The sequence below is a fragment of the Sphaeramia orbicularis genome, chromosome 11, assembly GCF_902148855.1.
Source record: "Sphaeramia orbicularis chromosome 11, fSphaOr1.1, whole genome shotgun sequence".
In the NCBI taxonomy this organism is placed as follows: Eukaryota; Metazoa; Chordata; class Actinopteri; order Kurtiformes; family Apogonidae; genus Sphaeramia; species Sphaeramia orbicularis.
This window is the reverse complement of record NC_043967.1, coordinates 15902963-15921252: the sequence shown is the minus strand read 5'-3', so window position 1 is coordinate 15921252 and position 18290 is coordinate 15902963. Positions and strand designations below refer to the sequence as shown.

Sequence of the window (18290 nt, the reverse complement as noted above, 5' to 3'; positions counted from 1 at the left end):
TGCCTAGATGTTCATAAAAATTCAGATTAAACTTGAGGGTTATTATACCAGAAACAGAGAAAACTGAAGAAAAAGTGGCTTTCTCAGTAAAATCTATCATTAAATGAACATAAAACAAGTGTCTCCATCCACTGTCATTGATCCAACTCCATGGGTTTTACTGGTGAATCAATGTTGTAGAAGATGACGGTGTTTCCATGGTCACTACGGAGCCTCTGAACGTCCAAATAGGTCATATCTGATGACCATGAAAAGATGACACACTGTATTTTACATCAATTATTTACATGAATTGGAAGGATTAGTGGATCAATAGGTTTTAAACATTTTAGATCAGTAGGTGGTTTTGGTCACCAGTGGATGTTTGGGTCTTTATAGGTCAAGAGAGAAACCACTGAACATTTGAACCAAAACCAGTGCATTTCAATTAAGTCTTGAGATGAGCTTGATTTCTATTAGTATCGGATGTGGAAGAATTACTCATATCCTTTACTTGAGTAGAAATATAGCAGTGTAGAAATGCTCCATTACATGTAAAAGTAAAAAATTAAGTGTTAAAATCAAAAGGTCTCAAAAAAGTAGAGTGGGCCCTTTCAAAGTGGTTCATTGTCCTGTTAAATACGGGCTAATTCTGTTTTGACTTTTGTGTAAAAAATAACACACAGCCCTAAGTATCAAACATTAAACTACAACGTTTCCCTCCAGTAAAATAAAGGAATAGAAAAATAAGGTAGTGTATAAAGGAAGTATTTCCCTAAAGTAACATAAATATAAAGTAAGTACTATGTCAAAATTGTACTTAAATATAGTTCTTCATTGTGGATTATTAAAAACAAAAAAAACTATCTTTATTAAAATAGCTGAAGTGAACATCTATGTTAAAGTAATACATTAAACATATATATCAGCTGAATTTTGGCGTTGGCCTTGTTACCTTGCATCACTATCAATAAACAGGATGTGATTTCTCTGACAGCAATCCATGTTTGTTGAGTTTCATATAAGGTTGTAAGTTTGTGACTGATTTCGTTCTCATTCAAAGACAGTGAGATGTATGGCACAAAAACCAGTAGCATCAGTTGTTTGTTTTTGTTTTGTTTTTTTTTACATTGAACATTTCTTTGTTTCTGTGGCACAAAATTAGGAATAATAATAGACGGTAAATGAAAGGGGACGTTTAAAGGCCATTATAATAATAGATTTGAGCAGGACAAACCAACAGCAGATTAATCAGCCAATATCAGTCATAAAAAATGATGCTGTTGGAGATTAAACTCTATGACTGTTGAAATAAGAGTAATAAATACTCACATAAACATCAAAATCCGAGAAATGAATCAATAGGTCTGAAGGTGAATATCAAACTACAACTAACCAGAGGTAAGTCAAAGTGCAGTTTTTAAAATAGTTAAAGGTGCGGGAGACTTTCGTGACCAATTTTTCATCAGATCTGTAAAACCTCAGCCTAGGGCTGCACGATTAATCGATTTTAAATCGAAATCGGATTTTTTAATTAGGACGATTTTTAAAAAAGGGAAATCGTAAAATCGATTTCATCTTTCTTCTGCCTCCGGGCCGCGCGCCTCCGCGCGCCCGCAGGCTCTTCCTGTGACAGCGGTCTGTCACAGAAGTCCGTGTAATGACCACAGACGTTAAATCTGTTAATGAGCCCGCAGTACTTATAGCAATATAAGCCGTGGCTTCACGCAGGGATCCCGCAATTGAAATATAGCGAGATGGGGATCACTCATCTTCCGTTGTCCCGGATCCGTACCGTACTGTCTTCTTCCGAACCGGGTCTGGGTCTCGGGGTCATCAGCCTCAGCAGAGGAGCCCACACAGCCCTGTGCCCACACACATCCACCAGCTCCAGGACAGAATCCCTCCAGCGTCGGTCTGTTCCACACAGATCCCTCAGTTTAAATAGAACCACATGTGGATCACTCATATTAACCTGGTCCACGCACGCACGACTGATGCCTGTCACTGACTGACACTGGTATCACTGCTGTGGACCAGATACCCAGAAAAGGGGAAAAAAAAAAACAAACAAAAAACTTTTTTTTTTTTTTTTAAATAATTAATTTAGTCCTCTTACTTGCCTAATTTTTCATTCACAAATGTAAGTTCTTTAACACAAAACCAAATATCATTTATATTTTGTAAGATGTTGAACTTTATTTAAAGCTGTTGGATAAATGTGGAAACAAAAAGGCTATAAAAAACATAAGTATTTGCTCTGATTTGGACATTTTATTATAGTGTATTCCCCCTGGCAAACTTATGTTATTTTCTTGTTGTATACATTGTTTGTATACTCTACTTCATTTTAAAGATTTAATGAAGAGAAAAAACAAAACTGTGGGTTCATCACGTGATCCCATCACAGCTTTGAGGTCAGAGCAGTGGCTTGCATTGTGGGCTGCTCATGAAAACGACATGCTGACTTCTGTTGTCTTTTCTAGTTATACCCAAAAATCGAAATAGAAATCGAAAATCGAGTTTTTAGAGGAAAAAATCGGGATTTTTTTTTTTTGCCAAAATCGTGCAGCCCTACCTCAGCCATTTCCTCAGTATCACGAATCTGTAAGTCTGTCTGTGATTACTCACCTGAATCTCTTGCATCACAGTGAACAATTTCGAAGTGCCATCCATCATAAACAAAACATGTGTTTACAAACAGAACCAGGAGGTAACTCAGGCATCTTTGGAATTTTGTCGCGACGTGCATTGTGGGAAAGGGAGGTTTGCGCAGCCACCTGCAGCGGCAGCGTGACCGTATGTTATTATATGGATGAAACAAACACGTGGAAACATCTGAAACGTGGAAATGGCTGGAGGAATATGCATAGAGGGAAGGGAGCTCCTGCTGTTTCCACGTCGTGTCTTTAGCAGCTGCCGCTGTCAGGTGGGAGCGCGAACCTCCATTTCCCACAATGGACGTCGCAACAAAATTCCGAAGATGTCCGAGTCACCTCCCGGCTCTGAATGTAAACACACATTTTGCTTATGGTGGATGGCACTTCGAAATTGTTCACCATAATGTGAGAGATTCAGGTGAGTAATCACAGAAAGACTTACAGATTCATGATACTTAGGATATGACTGAGGTTTTACAGATTTGATGAAAAATTGGTCACGAAAGTCTCCCGCACCTTTAACACTTTTTATCAGAATTTGGACTCCACACCTTCATTTCACTAACTTATCCGTCACTTCTGTGCTTGCATACCTCATCAGTGACTGAAAATCTTTAGTGCCTGTTCACAGATCACTACTGATCTCACCTGTCACTGCTTGATGGTTTGATTCTTTTTATCCTCACTACAACTGTATATTGTGTACTATTTACTTTATCTTGGATTAGTCTATTTTCTTTTTTTTTTCTTACTCTATTTATTCTCCAACAGCTTCATATTTTTATTTTCATACAGACCAGGTGTTGTGCTGAGCCATTTGTTGTTGTAAAAATTTAATAAAAAGTTAATAAAGATAATTAAAAAAAAAAAAAGTTAACTTTTATTTCCATTCAGTTATGATGCATGATACCAGATAGCGACCAGTATTGGAGCCAAGTTCTGATTTATTATTTCTGATTTATACAGAGTTTTTATCTTATCTACCCAGATTAACTGATTAATTCATCAGCCTCTAATAAAAAACACAACAAAAACAAGAAATGACAACTGTGGGTGTATCAGCTGTAATTCTGAACATTTACATTTGCCAAGAATTTTGCAATTAGTGCATTCCTAATAAATTGTTAAATATACTTAAGGATGGTTAAAAAAAACCCACAATCAATTATCAAATGTAAATTGATGACTTATAGATGATGATGACCAAAAAAACAGAACTTTAGGTAAATATTGTGTTGAGTAATTGATTCATAAACACAAATCCAGACATTTTCAGGTCATGTAATAGCAAGAGCTGCACAATATATCATTGGAGCATCGTCATTGTGATGTATGTGTGCACAATAGTCACATCACGGGTCCTGTGATGTAGGAAGCAAATTAACTCAATGTGGTCTCATCTAATTTCAACCTGACATACAGTGGGCACAGCGATCAACCTGTCAGCCAGTAAGCTAAAAATGAACAACGAACAAGACAAAATCGCCAAAAACGAAGACTTGGTGCCAAAAAGAAAAGTGTTAGATCTATGTTCTCATATTCAAATATTATTTACGCATATTTTGACTTGTTTGTTTTTCCTCTATTATTTATTTTTTGTAAATACACTTTATATTTTGTATACTTTTAAGTTGAAGGCCAGTGTTCTGTACTTCCTGCTGATGACCTCACTTCCTTCCATTGCCTCCCACCAAAGAATGAGAAATGTTTCTGCACCACACATTTCAATAAAGCGAAACAAAGAAGAAATTACTTGTCTTTTCTTACTGAAACATGTCAGAAGAAGGAGAGAATACTACGAGCTCAACAAAAAGCAACGTTAGTTATGTGGAATTATTTCGGCTACAAGAAGATTAATATTGTAACGTGTGTTCTGTGTTGATAGTGTCATGCACCTGTTACCACAACAAAATGTAACACAACTAATTAGTTTGACCATTTATGTTGGCACCACACAGCTATTATATCCTCCGGAGTATTTTTTTCATATCTCAACATATATATCGCAGAGTTTTTAAAAATCGCAGTCAGTTTATTCCAATATTGTGCAACCCTAGTAAAAGCTGTACTTGTAATAAAATTCCAGATGTGTCATTATCATGTATAATCATCACTGGCATGAAGCAGTGCAGTGAGTCTCTGCAACTGACAAGAACCCATCCTGAAGGTGGATGTGGTGATCTGGAATAGGAGCTGCAATATGTGGTTGGCTACGGCGACAGTGATCTGTGATGCCAACAGTCTGTCTTTAACATCTATTTAGCCTTGATATAGTGCTGTGATGAGCTCAAGAGTGCTTTGCTACAGCTGTCTGTGTACATCCTGCTCACAGCATAAACTGCATAACAATGACCTGCACATGTTGGTTTAGTGTCAAGTGTTGCAAGATGTCGACTCATGATTACAAAATGTTTTCACCCAGGTTGCTATAATATCAATTAAAAGGCCTAGCTCCATTACCAGAGAACACATGCTTTGTTACATTCCATGTTATTAACTTTGAGTATGTGGAACATTTCTTGTCTTAAGACCCATTTTTATTCTCTGGTGTTTGACTCAGTGTGAGTTGTGTGGTCCTCTGTGTCTTATGTATTTTATTACTTTTAACTATTTGATTTTATTGTTTTATTTATAGCATTATTGTAGTTTTATGTCCCATTATTGTAGTTTTATGTCCCATTATTGTAGTTTTATGCCCTGTATTTATTGTTGTTAGTCTATTTTCTTTTATTTGTTTTATTGTTTTTACAATTCCATGTGAAGCACTTTGGAAATGTTCTTGTTGTTTAAAGGGGTCATATTTTGCTAAACCCCCTTTTATTAGTCTTTGGTACATTTATTTGTGTATTTGGACCCTAATAGTTCAAAAAAGTTTGAATTTGAACCCACCAGGTGATGCAAAGCAATCTTTATATTCATTTCGAGTGGATTTCTACAACCTGTTTTAATTCCTGCTTAGTTTGTTACGTCTATAACTAGTTACGTCATGACATTTGCACATATAAGGTCAAGACTTCCAACTAACATTTCTCCGAGTACAACATAATTGTTGGTCAGCAGCAGCGGTTGCAGTCCAGCTGAAAATATGTCCAAACTTTGAGCCGATTACCTAAAATGTTCAGTTGTTGGTTGAACAGGACAGAGCAGCACAGTCAATAACCTAGAGGGGGTGGGGCATGAAGTGGCTCATTTGCATTTAAAGGGACAGCGCTCAAAATGACCTTTCTGATGTCATTAATCAGAAATAGGGTTGAAGATGGACCTGTGGAGTTGAATTAATGATGAATTCAGACCCAAGCATAACATTTATAGTTTATGTAGACCAGTGTGTTTTAAAATGCATAATTCCATTAAAAAAAAGCTAAATATCACTCCCTTAAATGTGCTGTATAAATAAAGTGGATCGGATTGGATTTCTACAAACATACATTCACATATGTTTCTTTGCTGTTTCTACAAACATACCATTATCTTCTCCGAGGTGGAAAAAGCCATCAATGAGGTTCGCGCCACTAGTGAAATGCTGAGTCATGTGGTCGAGCCAGTGTGCATCAACTTCTGTGATCAGCCCGGCCTCCTTTTGTACCTGAAGTGGAACTCTGAGCGAGTAGAACCTCAGAGATGTGTTGAGTTCCTCCGTGTGGTTATACAGAGCAAAGAGCTGCATCCCTGCAGGAACACAAAGGAACAGGAGCACTGAAAACTGGAAAGAGCTTTGCATCATTATGCTGGTTTAATATCAAAGGTAAATGTTAAATCATTACTTCTTGTCAGTTTAAAGGCAGATTTGCAGACCTGATTGATATTGTGATTTTATAGTTGGGAAAGAAAAAATGGATGAAAATAATGTAAAATACACACACACAAAAAAACAAGATATATTGTAATAAACACAAGGCAAATATTATGTAAAATATGAAAACATATACGAGAAACAAAGTAAATGTGTTCCAAAAAGCATAAGATGAAACAATGGAAAAGATGCAACAAAAGTGATATAAAAGATGAAATCATAAAAGATGTAACCAAAGGGAAATGTTGTAAAAGACACATGAAAAAATGAAAAATGTGTAGAAGGTGCACTAAGATGAAAACACCATATTATAAATTAAGAAGTAAAAAGACACTGTGTGCTGATATCATAATTCTCTACTTATTTTGTTCATATTTGTTTTGTATTCATGAATGAATGAGTAAAATGAATGCAATCTGACTCTACTCCAGATGAAAACAATGCAAGATGTTTAAAGTCATTTAGCTACAAAGTAAACAAATTAAAGCTTCAAGAAAAGAAAGAGCATATGTTATGATAACTGTAATGATCACATAACATAGTCATAGTTTTATTTTATCACAGTAGTCAGAAGTGTAGTGTACTAAAGAAGTGGGGGCATATAAGCATGTTCTGAGGGATTGTCCCTTGGTATTACTGCCTTGGAAAGATATACTTAAAAACCTAGAGGAACAGATAAAACAACCACTTCCAGAGTCTCCCCAACTGCTTTCTCCTAGGGGATAAATCTCTTAAATCACCAGGAAAGTCTAAAGGAGAGTTTGGGCTGGCAGTGACAGGTTTTACTTTAGGAGGCAGACTTATTCCACAAAAGTGGAAGAGCCCACAGAGAAACCAGACTGGATTAAGCTTGACAGAGACTAGTCGAACAATGAAAGATAAGATATACTTAAGAATTTAATACTAGGTAGTAGGGCTGCAACTAATGACTATTTCAATAGTCAACTAGTCATCGACTATTGTAATGACTAGTTGACCACACAGATTATGAGCCGCAAAAAAAGCTCTTATTTGTATTCATTACAGCAATAAAATACATTTTCTTTCCTTTAACAAGAACATTTGGTGCACAACAATTAGAATGCATGGCAAAGAGTCTGGTTTAGACCTACTCTAAAGTGTCAAGAAATAACTTTTGTTATGAGGTGGCACTATATAAGTAAAATTTGACTGAATGATTGATTAACACTTTCAGTGCCATGGGCCGATTAAATCGGCTTTACGAAAACAACCTGTAAAGTGCCACGGGCCGATCAGATCGGCTTTGGAGAACACGCCATATTTGTGTACAAACAAACCATCCACCCCCATTTCTTTCTCACATTTCGATGACGTTCTTTCTGTTTCCCCCTTTTGAGACCAAGCAGACGGGAATTTGAGGTCACGCGACCGAATAATATTTTTATATCTTTTTAATGTTTCTTATTCTCCGGTGTTTCATCAGAGGGAGCCCTCCATGCCGGGGGGCGGCTGTGGACTCCGGGGGCTGTGGCGGCGCCTTCTCACTGGGGTCCGCTCCTTTCTGGTGGGTGGGGGTCCCAGTTGGCCCTCTCCCACTAGTTGGGATGCGGGGCTGTGTTGCTGGTGCCTGGTCGCCGGGGTCGGCGGCTGCCTCCTGGTGCGGATGGCTCCCTGAGACAGCGCCTCCTAAATTGATGTTTTACTTTTACTTGTACTTTTGTTCTGGTCTACCCGTGCTCAGTCAGTCTTCTTAAGTATGTGTGAGCTTGTGGGTTTGCATGTATATGTGTGTGTGAGTGGGTGGGTGCGGGTGAGTGGGTGGGTGCGGGTGAGTGGGTGGGTGTGGGTGGGGGGCGGTACTGATTTTAAACTGATATGTAAAGCACTTTGTGCTACAGTTTTTAATGTATGAAAAGTGCTATATAAATAAAGATTATTATTATTATTATTATTATTATTATTATTGTTATAAATTATGCAAATTACGATCAATAATGAATCAGCTGCGTCCGGTGCGTTTTGGATCTAATCAGCAATCGGTCGGATGTTACCGAGCGGTTTCCTGCAGGATTCTTCAAATATTATAAAAACGACGCGAAATACTGAAAAACGGCCAAATTCTGTGGCACTTTTAAGGCTTATTAGCCCCTTAACTGTCTGGCACTTAAAGAGTTAAAAAAACTGTTAAGGGTTAGTGATATTCTGTTGTATTTTTGTAGTTTTTCCTTCCCTCATCTAGGTGTGGGTATGTTTTTCTCTTTCCCTCTCTCTTTTTGTAGGTTGTGTTTTGAGTAAGGATGAGTTGCAGGTGTGGTGCTGGAGTGCTCTCTGATGATTGGTTCCACAGTGGTGAGCGGGAAAATATGAAGGCGACTCACCCTACTTCCTGTGGACTCCTCTTTTCCCATCCCCCTTGTTTGACCAGCAGCCTGTAATTTTGTTTAGAGAGCTTTTTTTTTGTGATCGGACTTGAAAGGTGGGAATCTTTTGTTTAAGTTTTCTCCCATTTCTTGGTTAGGAGTCTAGGTGAGACTAATGTAATTTGTTTTTTCTTGGTTTATGTTGGTAGGTAAGCATAGTGGGCTTACAGTATTATTTTGTTTGTTATTTTCTTTACTTTGATTCCCTTCCTGATTTCACCTTTTTTATGTTCTTGTATAAATAAATAACTGAGATTGCCGTTTGGTCAATTGCTGGTCATTTCTTTTTTAACTTGTTCCCTTTTGTTAAGGGACATGGAAGGAGGGGATTCTCACATCATGTTTGCATCTTGGTAAACCCTAGGCTGAGCATAACAAAACATTTAATTCAATATTCAACAAATATTGCATGAAGCAATAAAATAACCATTAAATAAAAGTGCATTTTCTGCATAACAATTACAGTGCTGAACATAATTTGTTAGACAAAAAACCAAATACCCAAGAATTGCAATCAACAATAATTTTTTTTTTCTTAAACAAAAGTGCATTTTGTGCATAATTAACACAATACATAGCATTAAATATATAATGTAGAACATCATTTAGCATGACAATGCATGCCATGGGATACACGTGATGATGTCACTAATGACCCATCAACTACTAAATTAATTATCGACTTATACAGGGTTCCCATTCTTTCCCTGAAATTATTTTCCAGGACTTTTCCAGTCCATTTTCAGTCGCTACAGAGACAAGTTATCACATCATACACTAATCCATTACCCTGTCCCCCTAATTCTTTGGAAATTGTAACTTGTATTTGCCCAGATTGTTTCTTTGTTTATTACTCAGACATTTGATGTGCAGTCTATGGCTATAATTTATCTATGAAAAATACCTAAGACAAATGTATTATAGAATAATGCAAATACACCCACAGATTACAGAGTAGCACTTCATTAGCATGACAAACTGGAGTTACAATGTTCAACCGGATAATTCCCAACTCAACTTTTTCTTCTCTCTTACTTTTCAATAAAAAACAATTTCCTTTGTTCCATCTCAGTTTAGTCACACAAGGTCACAAGGCAGGGGGAAGATAAATAATTTTCCAGGATAACTTAAACGTTCCAGGACATTTTACCTTCATTTTCTCCTTTTCCATATGCTTTCCATGACTGGAAAATTGGTCAACAATTTTCCAGGTTTTCCAGGACACATGGGAACCCTGTAATATTTGTCAATTAGTCAACTAGTTTTTGCAGTCCTACAAGGCTGAAGAAGATCAGTTATTTTGAGGTGCTGTTCCGCAATTTTTTGAACCCTTGCTGCCTTTATGTTATTGTTTAGGTGACTAAATGCTGTACTACTGTGTTTCTTGTCGTGCCATTTTCACACAGAATATCTCTGTATGAAAGTTAAATCCAAAAACCAACAAGGGTGATTACTTACTACCTGGTCCTGGTGGTGAGGTTGCTTTCTTTTCTGACACTGAATTTTTCAGTCGAATGTGATTGTTGTTGTGAGTCGTTACACTTCTTTGCCCATCTGCACAGGTAGAGCTGGACCTCTTTTCACACTTGTGATCGAGCTCTGGAGAGCTGAGCCAGCTGTCTGAACTTGAACCTAGTCTTTCTCTCTGATTTGGAGGGTCAAAATGTGTGTCTGTGGTTTTGCTCGGGTCTGGTTGAGCGTAGGCGTCTTCCAGTCGGTGACTCCCTTCATTCTGTCCGATTGTTCCAGTGAGTTTCCCGGGACTGGGACACAGCTGGTTCCCTTGCTCCTCTAGTGAATTTGGACTTGGATGCCGCTGAAATGCATCTCCATCAGGTTGCGTTGTTGAGTCTTGAGAGGCACTGGACTCCTCTTGGGTGTACTGGCTGAATTCTGGTTCTACGGGCACCAAAGTCTGTGTTTTATGTTCTTCATGTTCTAACTCTTGTGGGTCAGTGAGGTGTTGGTCTGGTTCTGCATCATTAAGGTGCGGTTCTGTGGGATCCGTTGGGCTGGTGTGGGCACTGAAGGGGTTTCTGTGTATGGGGGAAGGACTAGAATGCAGGGAGGACAGCTCCTCAAGGTCCCAGTTCCCTAAGAAGCAGGGTCCTCCGCCCGGCTGCTGAAGAAAGCCCACAAACATCACCCCTTGCTCTGCCACATCTTGGATCTGTTGTGGGAGGTAAAATACACACCACAATGTTATCATCTACACACACCCACGGACTCTATTAAAATCAACAATGAATGACACAAATATAAAAGATGTAATTCATGGCACCACAAACAAATTTGCATGGTCTCTTCTCCTGTAGTCAGACAAACAAAGCCTCATTTACACACAAACAAAGGCTGACGTACGCAGAGTAGATATTCAGCTAAATAACAACCTACCTAATCATCTGCAAAGATCAAATATTCAAATGACAAAAGGACCTCATTATCTCAACGCATTCGTGTGTGTACATGTGCGCGATAGTGTGTGCATTTGTGAGCGTCCCTCCCTCCCGTGAAGCTCTGGTGGTTAATTGTCATCTGATATTTGGGCTGACAGTTTTCAGCAGGCTTGACGAGAGAGAGGGGGAGAGAGAGAGCGATCAGATCCGCAAACTACAACCGAACAATAATGAGACACATCTTCCTCTATTACCCACTACTTTTGACACTTCACTCATTCTCCCACACACAAATATACTAGCAGTCAATTACCATTCAACAAACAATTACACACACTCACACGGGTTTCGTCTGATGAGTGCAATCGGAGACAGACTGAGAGTGGGTGGGATGGCGAGGACTGGGAAAAGTAGGAATACACAACGTCAAAACTGAAAATGCACACACACCAGCCTGTCACCCTGTCTGCCCCATCCAGCTCTCGGGCTCTTATCTCTGGCAGCTTGTGATCTGATTGGTTATTCATGTCACGCTGCCGGAGCCTATCACATTATACTCAGTGATGTGCATTTCCATCCAATCAGGTTTCCCTTTGTGCTCTCTGGGTGTTCAGATGCAAATCTATTCAATAGAGCACATTTTCATTTCCCATTGTGGAAGTATTGGCAAATTCATGAGCAGAGAGACCAAAGGTGAGTTCTACAGAGCGTAAATGCCAGTGATGACACTACGGTTGGAAACATATCATAGTGTTAATCCTCACTAGTTTACTTTAACTATTGTACCTGTTGGCTTATAACTCCTACCTTTGTTTCTCAGTGACAGAAAAAACAAGCAGTTCCACAGGAGATGCAACTAGTGGGACTCCAGTCTGTCTTATATTTTACAGCCTGCTCGGGTGTTATGCATTAGACCTGAGGTTAGTTACTGCTCATCTCAGTTCTCCAAGACTCCCAATCAGGTAAATCAGGTTGAATGTTTGAAATGTAAAACTTCTAATCAAATGTGGAGCAGCTCTGCATGTCAGGACCAGAGGCTGGTTACCATATGGCACAGGCTGGCAATTATCGACAGTAGCCTGTAGCTTTTTAGTCCTGTTAGGCTGGCCTCACTGTCACAGCTGTGCTCTGCCTACATGACAACCACATGACAACATGTGGTGCAACAAGTACACAGAGGGTCAGGTTGTGGATCAAATTCTTAGTGTCCACAGAGAAAATTCCTTAAAATCACATACTAGATTTTCTATAATTATATGTAATGTTTCCCTCACTGAACTGAGTGGACTCTTCCGCCACATTTAGTCTCAAACGGAGTTAATGATGACTACAGGCAGCACAACTCAAATTCAATATATATGCAGCATTTTCAAGATGGATGAGCAACAAAAACAGGACACACACTTCAACAAGTGTCGACTTAGATATAATTGAATCATCTATCCAATTTTGTATTATATTCTATCCTGTATCAATTATATGTTTAAAGGTAAAATTTACATTCATGTTCTAAAAAATAGGACCCCCACAGGCAGCAAAGTCATGCTGCCATCTCATTAGAGTTGTTCTGACTTCATTTATCCACCATGATCACCTGGGAAGGGTTGTTTTTTTCTGGTTGGTAATGGCACCATGAGGGAGGCAGATACCAACTTGTATGACATTTTCCAAGACAAAGGAGACTCATATCACAGAGACTATGTCATTTATCAAGATGAACTGTAGATATCCACCTTTTAAGCTGAATAAAATTCAAAATGTGAGTGTGCAGGCTGGACAAGCGACTCCTGTGGGGAGCCTACCCTGATGCAACATGAACAGAAAGGCACTCAGTTCCAAACAAACGATCCATAAAGTTAGGAAGTGACACAAGCCTAAGACAGCATAGCAACGTAAGAAAATATTTTCAGAATAATCAGAGATATTGTTGACTATCTTGTTTAACTGTATGCGCTTATACTATGCATCAACTCTATGTAGACACGTATCCCAAATTTGGTGAGTGTCAATCATTTGAGCGGGGCTGTGGCTCAAGAAGTCGTCCACAAACCAGAGGATTGGCAGTTCAATCCCCGAGGCTATCTGTCCACATGTTGAAATGTCCATGAGCAAGACACTGAACCCAAGTTTTTCTCCAGCTCTCAGTGGCTGTTTTACTGGTATGTATGTATGTGTGTGTGTGTGTGTGTATGTGTGTGTGTGTGTGGTGTGTGTGTGTGTGTGTGGGTGACTGTAACCCACTGTAAAGCATTGTAACCATCGAGGTAGAAAAGACTAGAAATAATAGAAACGTAAATAAAAAAAAAGGAAAAAAAGAAATGTAAATCCATTATGATTATGATCATAGATACATGTAATACTGCCTCATAGGTCTCAAAACTTTTGGTTTTGGAGGGAAAACAAGGCTAGATGTAATGTTCAAGACCCAAGGGCTTTAAAAATTGGACAGTTGACTTCTACTAGTTGCATCTCCTGTGGATCTGCTTGCTCAACTGAGAAACAAGGGCAGGACTTAAATGAAGAATGGTAAATCTCCTCCATGGATAATTCTCTGAAATTGCAATTCGAGAGTTTCTACATCAAAGTCATTTTACACAAAGATCCTTTTGCACAGCCGCTGAAAATAAAATAGAACAAATGTTTATGCCTGGATGACATGTGTATAACACACTGACTGCAAAATATAACAAAAACATTTTTCTTCCCCCAGTCTTTACTACTTGAAGACAAACAAAGTTCCTTGGTATGACTGAACTGAGTGCACTCACTCTTTTCACATAGCTTTGGATCACGTCTGGGTCGGCAGCCTGGTTACCTGCCACACACACATCTGTCTCCAGACGATGTCTTGACCATCTCAGTTGGCTCTTCTCTGAGCTATAAGAAAAGGCATAAGAAAAATGAGACACATATTCAGTACAAGGCACCAGGTGTCGTCAGGGATTCCATCTAATTCTGCTCTTATAGCCTATAAAAAGTTAAAAGGTGCTGGTGCTGTTATAACATTACACCAGACTCTTTCCCTTAAGGTACTTTCCTGTTCATTATCACCAGAGTGGTTCCATCGCCCAGTAATACTACGGTTTCAACAAGCCTTGGCTCCATAGAATCTGGCAGACAGTTGCCCATGTTCACAAGTGTTCATTGACCCAGAATGATCACAGCTGAGACATAATAACGACTGTCATACAGGGTGAATCTTCCATTTAAGGAGAGCACACATTCACCACAATCACAATAAACTTATTAGACAGAGAAAGGGAATGAATTTCCTTCTGCTCCTACTGCAAGACATGATCATAAAAGGAGTATTCAGATACGCCTCTTCAGATTTGGATTGAGGTCAGTGGGAAGGCCGTGCTAATATCTTGTGCTCTGAGGCATGAGTGACACTCTCAGCTGGATTTGAAACAGTAGATCTGTCAGATTTTTTTTATTTCATTTTTAGGGTTTTTGATGAAAGGGGATGGCGGTGATGGGGAGATAAAAAGGCGGAGTAAAGGGGACAAAAGTGGGAGGGAGGGGGGTGAGGAGGACAAAAGAAAGGGGGGGACGGCCATCACTGAAGAAAGCAGATGAAAGGACGGAGAGATGGTTTGTGTCTTTCAGCACGCCGTTCCCCACTGGCGAGCGCTGATGATGCAATCAGCCGTCTCCACGGTGACAGGTGCCAGGAAGCAGCAGGACCACTTGGCAGGCGGGGCATCAAAGGAGCAGCCCGGCACCTGTCTGTGCACTAGAAAGTGTGTTTGTGTGTATTCATACAGTATGATATTACTTTATATCTCATTATAAAGAGCCGGCTGAACACAGAAGGATGCCCATAATTGTAGACTAAGCAAAATGAATCCCTTAAATGCAAAAAGCAACAAATGGAATAAAAGGCAAGGATTGAACTGCAGGGGTCTGAGGAGATGGGCGTCTTTCCACATTTATATACAGAAGCAAACAGCTAATTTATGTGCATGTTTGTGCACATGCTAATTTATGAGCACGAGACAGTGTAAATGATAAAGTGCTAAGCCTGAGAAGGTCTCTTAAGTGTATGAAAATGGGTTCTGTTCAGAGCTGATCTGTCAGAAACATCCGGAGTGACAAGTTGAGAAAGAAGCTAAGCTCTACCAGAGGTGAGAGGTTTAAAAATAACGCTCAAGTAAGGTTTTAAATATTGTTAGTTCTTGAAAAAGTGGCTACAGAGGAGAGTCACACTGTATAGAGTATAGTCACATGTTCTATAATCATATAGAGTAAAAAGTGAAAGAATTGGGACGTGCTAAAGTTAGCTGTTGCTTTTTAATGGTCGACTCAGCTGCAATTAATTTTACATCAAAAGATGAAAGTCAGCTACAGAATTTTGTTTGTAATAACGTCTCAATTAGCTTCCATGACGACACAATGAAGTTACAAAAGCCGTTGCCTTCCAGCTGTTCTCCAAAACCGGCAGCATCTTTACCATTCCATTTACCTTAGTCAATCTGTGACATACTGTAGGTAATTCCAGGTGGTGCTGATGCTGAAGACGAGGGTTTGTTAACTTTGCCTACCTTGGCGTTTCTCGGACAAGCACAGCCCGGTGGAGCTGCCGCTGGATGTGTGCATGGCGAGGGCCACAGGGGTGGACAAAAGGGTGAACAGCAACCAGGACAAAACCCTGTGCGTAGAGATCACGGACCTGCACTGGAAGCTCTCGGACTGAGGACAGACAGAGCACGGATGACACTGGCACCTCTGGAGGGAGAATGTGTCAGAGAGAAGGAAGAAAGGAGGTTAGTTAAGAAGAGGTGATGGGAATTGTTCAAAAAAGGAGGTGACAGAGAAGATGCAAGAAACTAGAAATACTGCACCTCTGTTGGGTGTTTGTGTATAAGACTCATACAGTAATGTACAAAAGTCTGCTGACACCCTCAGCTTTGTTGTATTTGTCTGGTTGTAAATGAACAGCAAAAATAGGAGGTTCCCTTGGTTAGCGGAGGTATTAGGCGCACTGACAGCTTTTGTTGTTATTTGACTAAAAGCTCTGCAGTTTTGCATAATGTTGGACCTAAATGACTCCAAAGAACAGCTTAAGGAAACAAACCTGCTCAACACACAATTCAACATTTGTAAATAATAGATACCAGAAAATCTGAAAAAAAAAACACTGTTTCTTTAGGACAGTATGGTATCTTTTATCTCCAGAGTTTTTCTGCTAGGTAAAACATTTCGATTCATGCACTTTAGTCTTATAATTGGAGGGAGTTCTTCATACTCACTTTATTTATTTACACATTATATATAAATACAAATGTAAGAACTTAGCTTATTTTGCAGGAAAGGTTGGAAGCCAAAATGGCTTATACAAATATCTGCTGTACAAAAAAAAATATGAAAAGTCAAAGAAAACAAACACAGATTACAGGTAGAATCTTATGTAGTTTCTTCTCAGTGTACAGAGATAGAACAAGAAGATACAGGACTATACACATATATATATATATATATATATATATATATATATATACACACACACACACACACATCCATACACACACACACACGGTCAGCATTAAAAATACAACAGTCTTTGAACTGAATGACTTTAACAGGGAAAAGTCAGTATTCAGTGTGACCTCTGTTTGCATTTAGTACATGCTGAACTCTCTTGAGACCACTGTGTTGAAGTTCTCATCAGTAATATTGTAGTTTCTTATGCCAAACATCCTTCAGAACTTGCAGTTCTTTAGACTCAGGCTGTCTTATTGGTCGCCCATTCTAATGATCCCACACAGCTTCTATACCATTCATATATACAGTATGTATATTAGAATCGTACGAAATTAACAATTAATGGCACTTTTACACTGTATTATATATACTGTATGCACTGAAGACATTGCAAAAAACTTAATAAAAATATTGAGTCTATTTTGGATGAAAAGCGAGTTCAAACCACATTGACGTGTGATTGCAGTAAATAAGACTGAGAATCAAATTATCTTCTCTAAATGAATATTTCTACAGAGGATTATGGTGTTGAGTAATGGTGAGAGGTGTGGTCTTAGCCTTATATAAATTGTCGTTGTACCATCATTTCATCCATTTCATATTTGTGTGCAATTTTGTCATAAATGAAATCGTCAAGAAAAGGAGGTGACAGATGATAAACAGAGGTGGGACCAGGGACCCTAAACCTATGTTCAGACAGCAGGTCTTAATGCACAGTTCAGAGTTTTTGGTGAAATCCAATTTTTTTGTATGTTCGTTCATATTACATATTAAATGCGACTTCTATCGGTCTTGAGTATGAATTGAATGAGACCCTGAAGTGACCCACATGCGCAAAAGAGGTCCTGACGTAATACGTAACCACGCAGACACGTGCTGTGTTTATGGAAGTAAATGTGTTTTTTCCGCTGCTCCTCCTCCTGAGATGCAGAATTGTGACTTTGTCGCATATCAATGATGTAAAGATCGGATAAAAGCGACTTGGCCATTCAGACTGAAGTCACATTGCAAAATATCAGATACGTATTGGATTTAGGACCACATATGAAAGTGGCCTGGGTTGGATTTGAAAAAATCAGGTTTGTGCTGTTCAGACTACCTTTAATAGATCAGATACAGGTCACATATGGGCAATAAAAAAGACATTTGGGCCACACTGGCCTGCAGTCTGAACATAGCCTTAGAGTAGTGTTTTTCACCCTTGGGGTCAGGACCCCACATGGAGTCGCCTGGAATTCAAATGGGGTTGCCTGAAATTTCCAGTAATTGATTAAAAAAAAAAAAAAAGTACTATAAAAAAATATATGGTGAGTTGAGGGAGACAATCCCAATACATAAAAGACATGACAAACTCTGAAGCTGAAACTGAAGCACTGTGGTACTGTTTATCTGTCAAATGTTCATTGTGGTCGGTTTCAGATGCTGCAGCTCTTTCATAATTCATAGTTTGAGTTCTTGTTTGTTCAGTATTAATTGTCAGCCTTGTAAATCCAAGCTGGACTGACTGTACATATCCTGACCAAGGAAAATAAAATTCACACTTTGTGCGGTAATCTACACCTGGATTTTCTGCCTCCGTCCATAATAATATACATTA

General features: G+C 39.0%; 1 protein-coding gene across 1 annotated transcript in view; it reads right to left on the bottom strand.

The window, feature by feature from the left end:
• The window catches only part of rftn1a (raftlin, lipid raft linker 1a), a 40721-nt gene that overhangs the window by 8867 nt on the left and 13564 nt on the right, over nucleotides 1–18290 (bottom strand). Inside the window, exons 2-5 of the mRNA XM_030147779.1 lie at nucleotides 15754–15937; nucleotides 13978–14086; nucleotides 10272–10983; nucleotides 6105–6308 (exon numbers count right to left, since the gene is read on the bottom strand). Of these exons, the coding sequence (XP_030003639.1) occupies nucleotides 6105–6308; nucleotides 10272–10983; nucleotides 13978–14086; nucleotides 15754–15937 (1209 nt within the window). The remainder of the gene's footprint in view (nucleotides 1–6104; nucleotides 6309–10271; nucleotides 10984–13977; nucleotides 14087–15753; nucleotides 15938–18290) is intronic.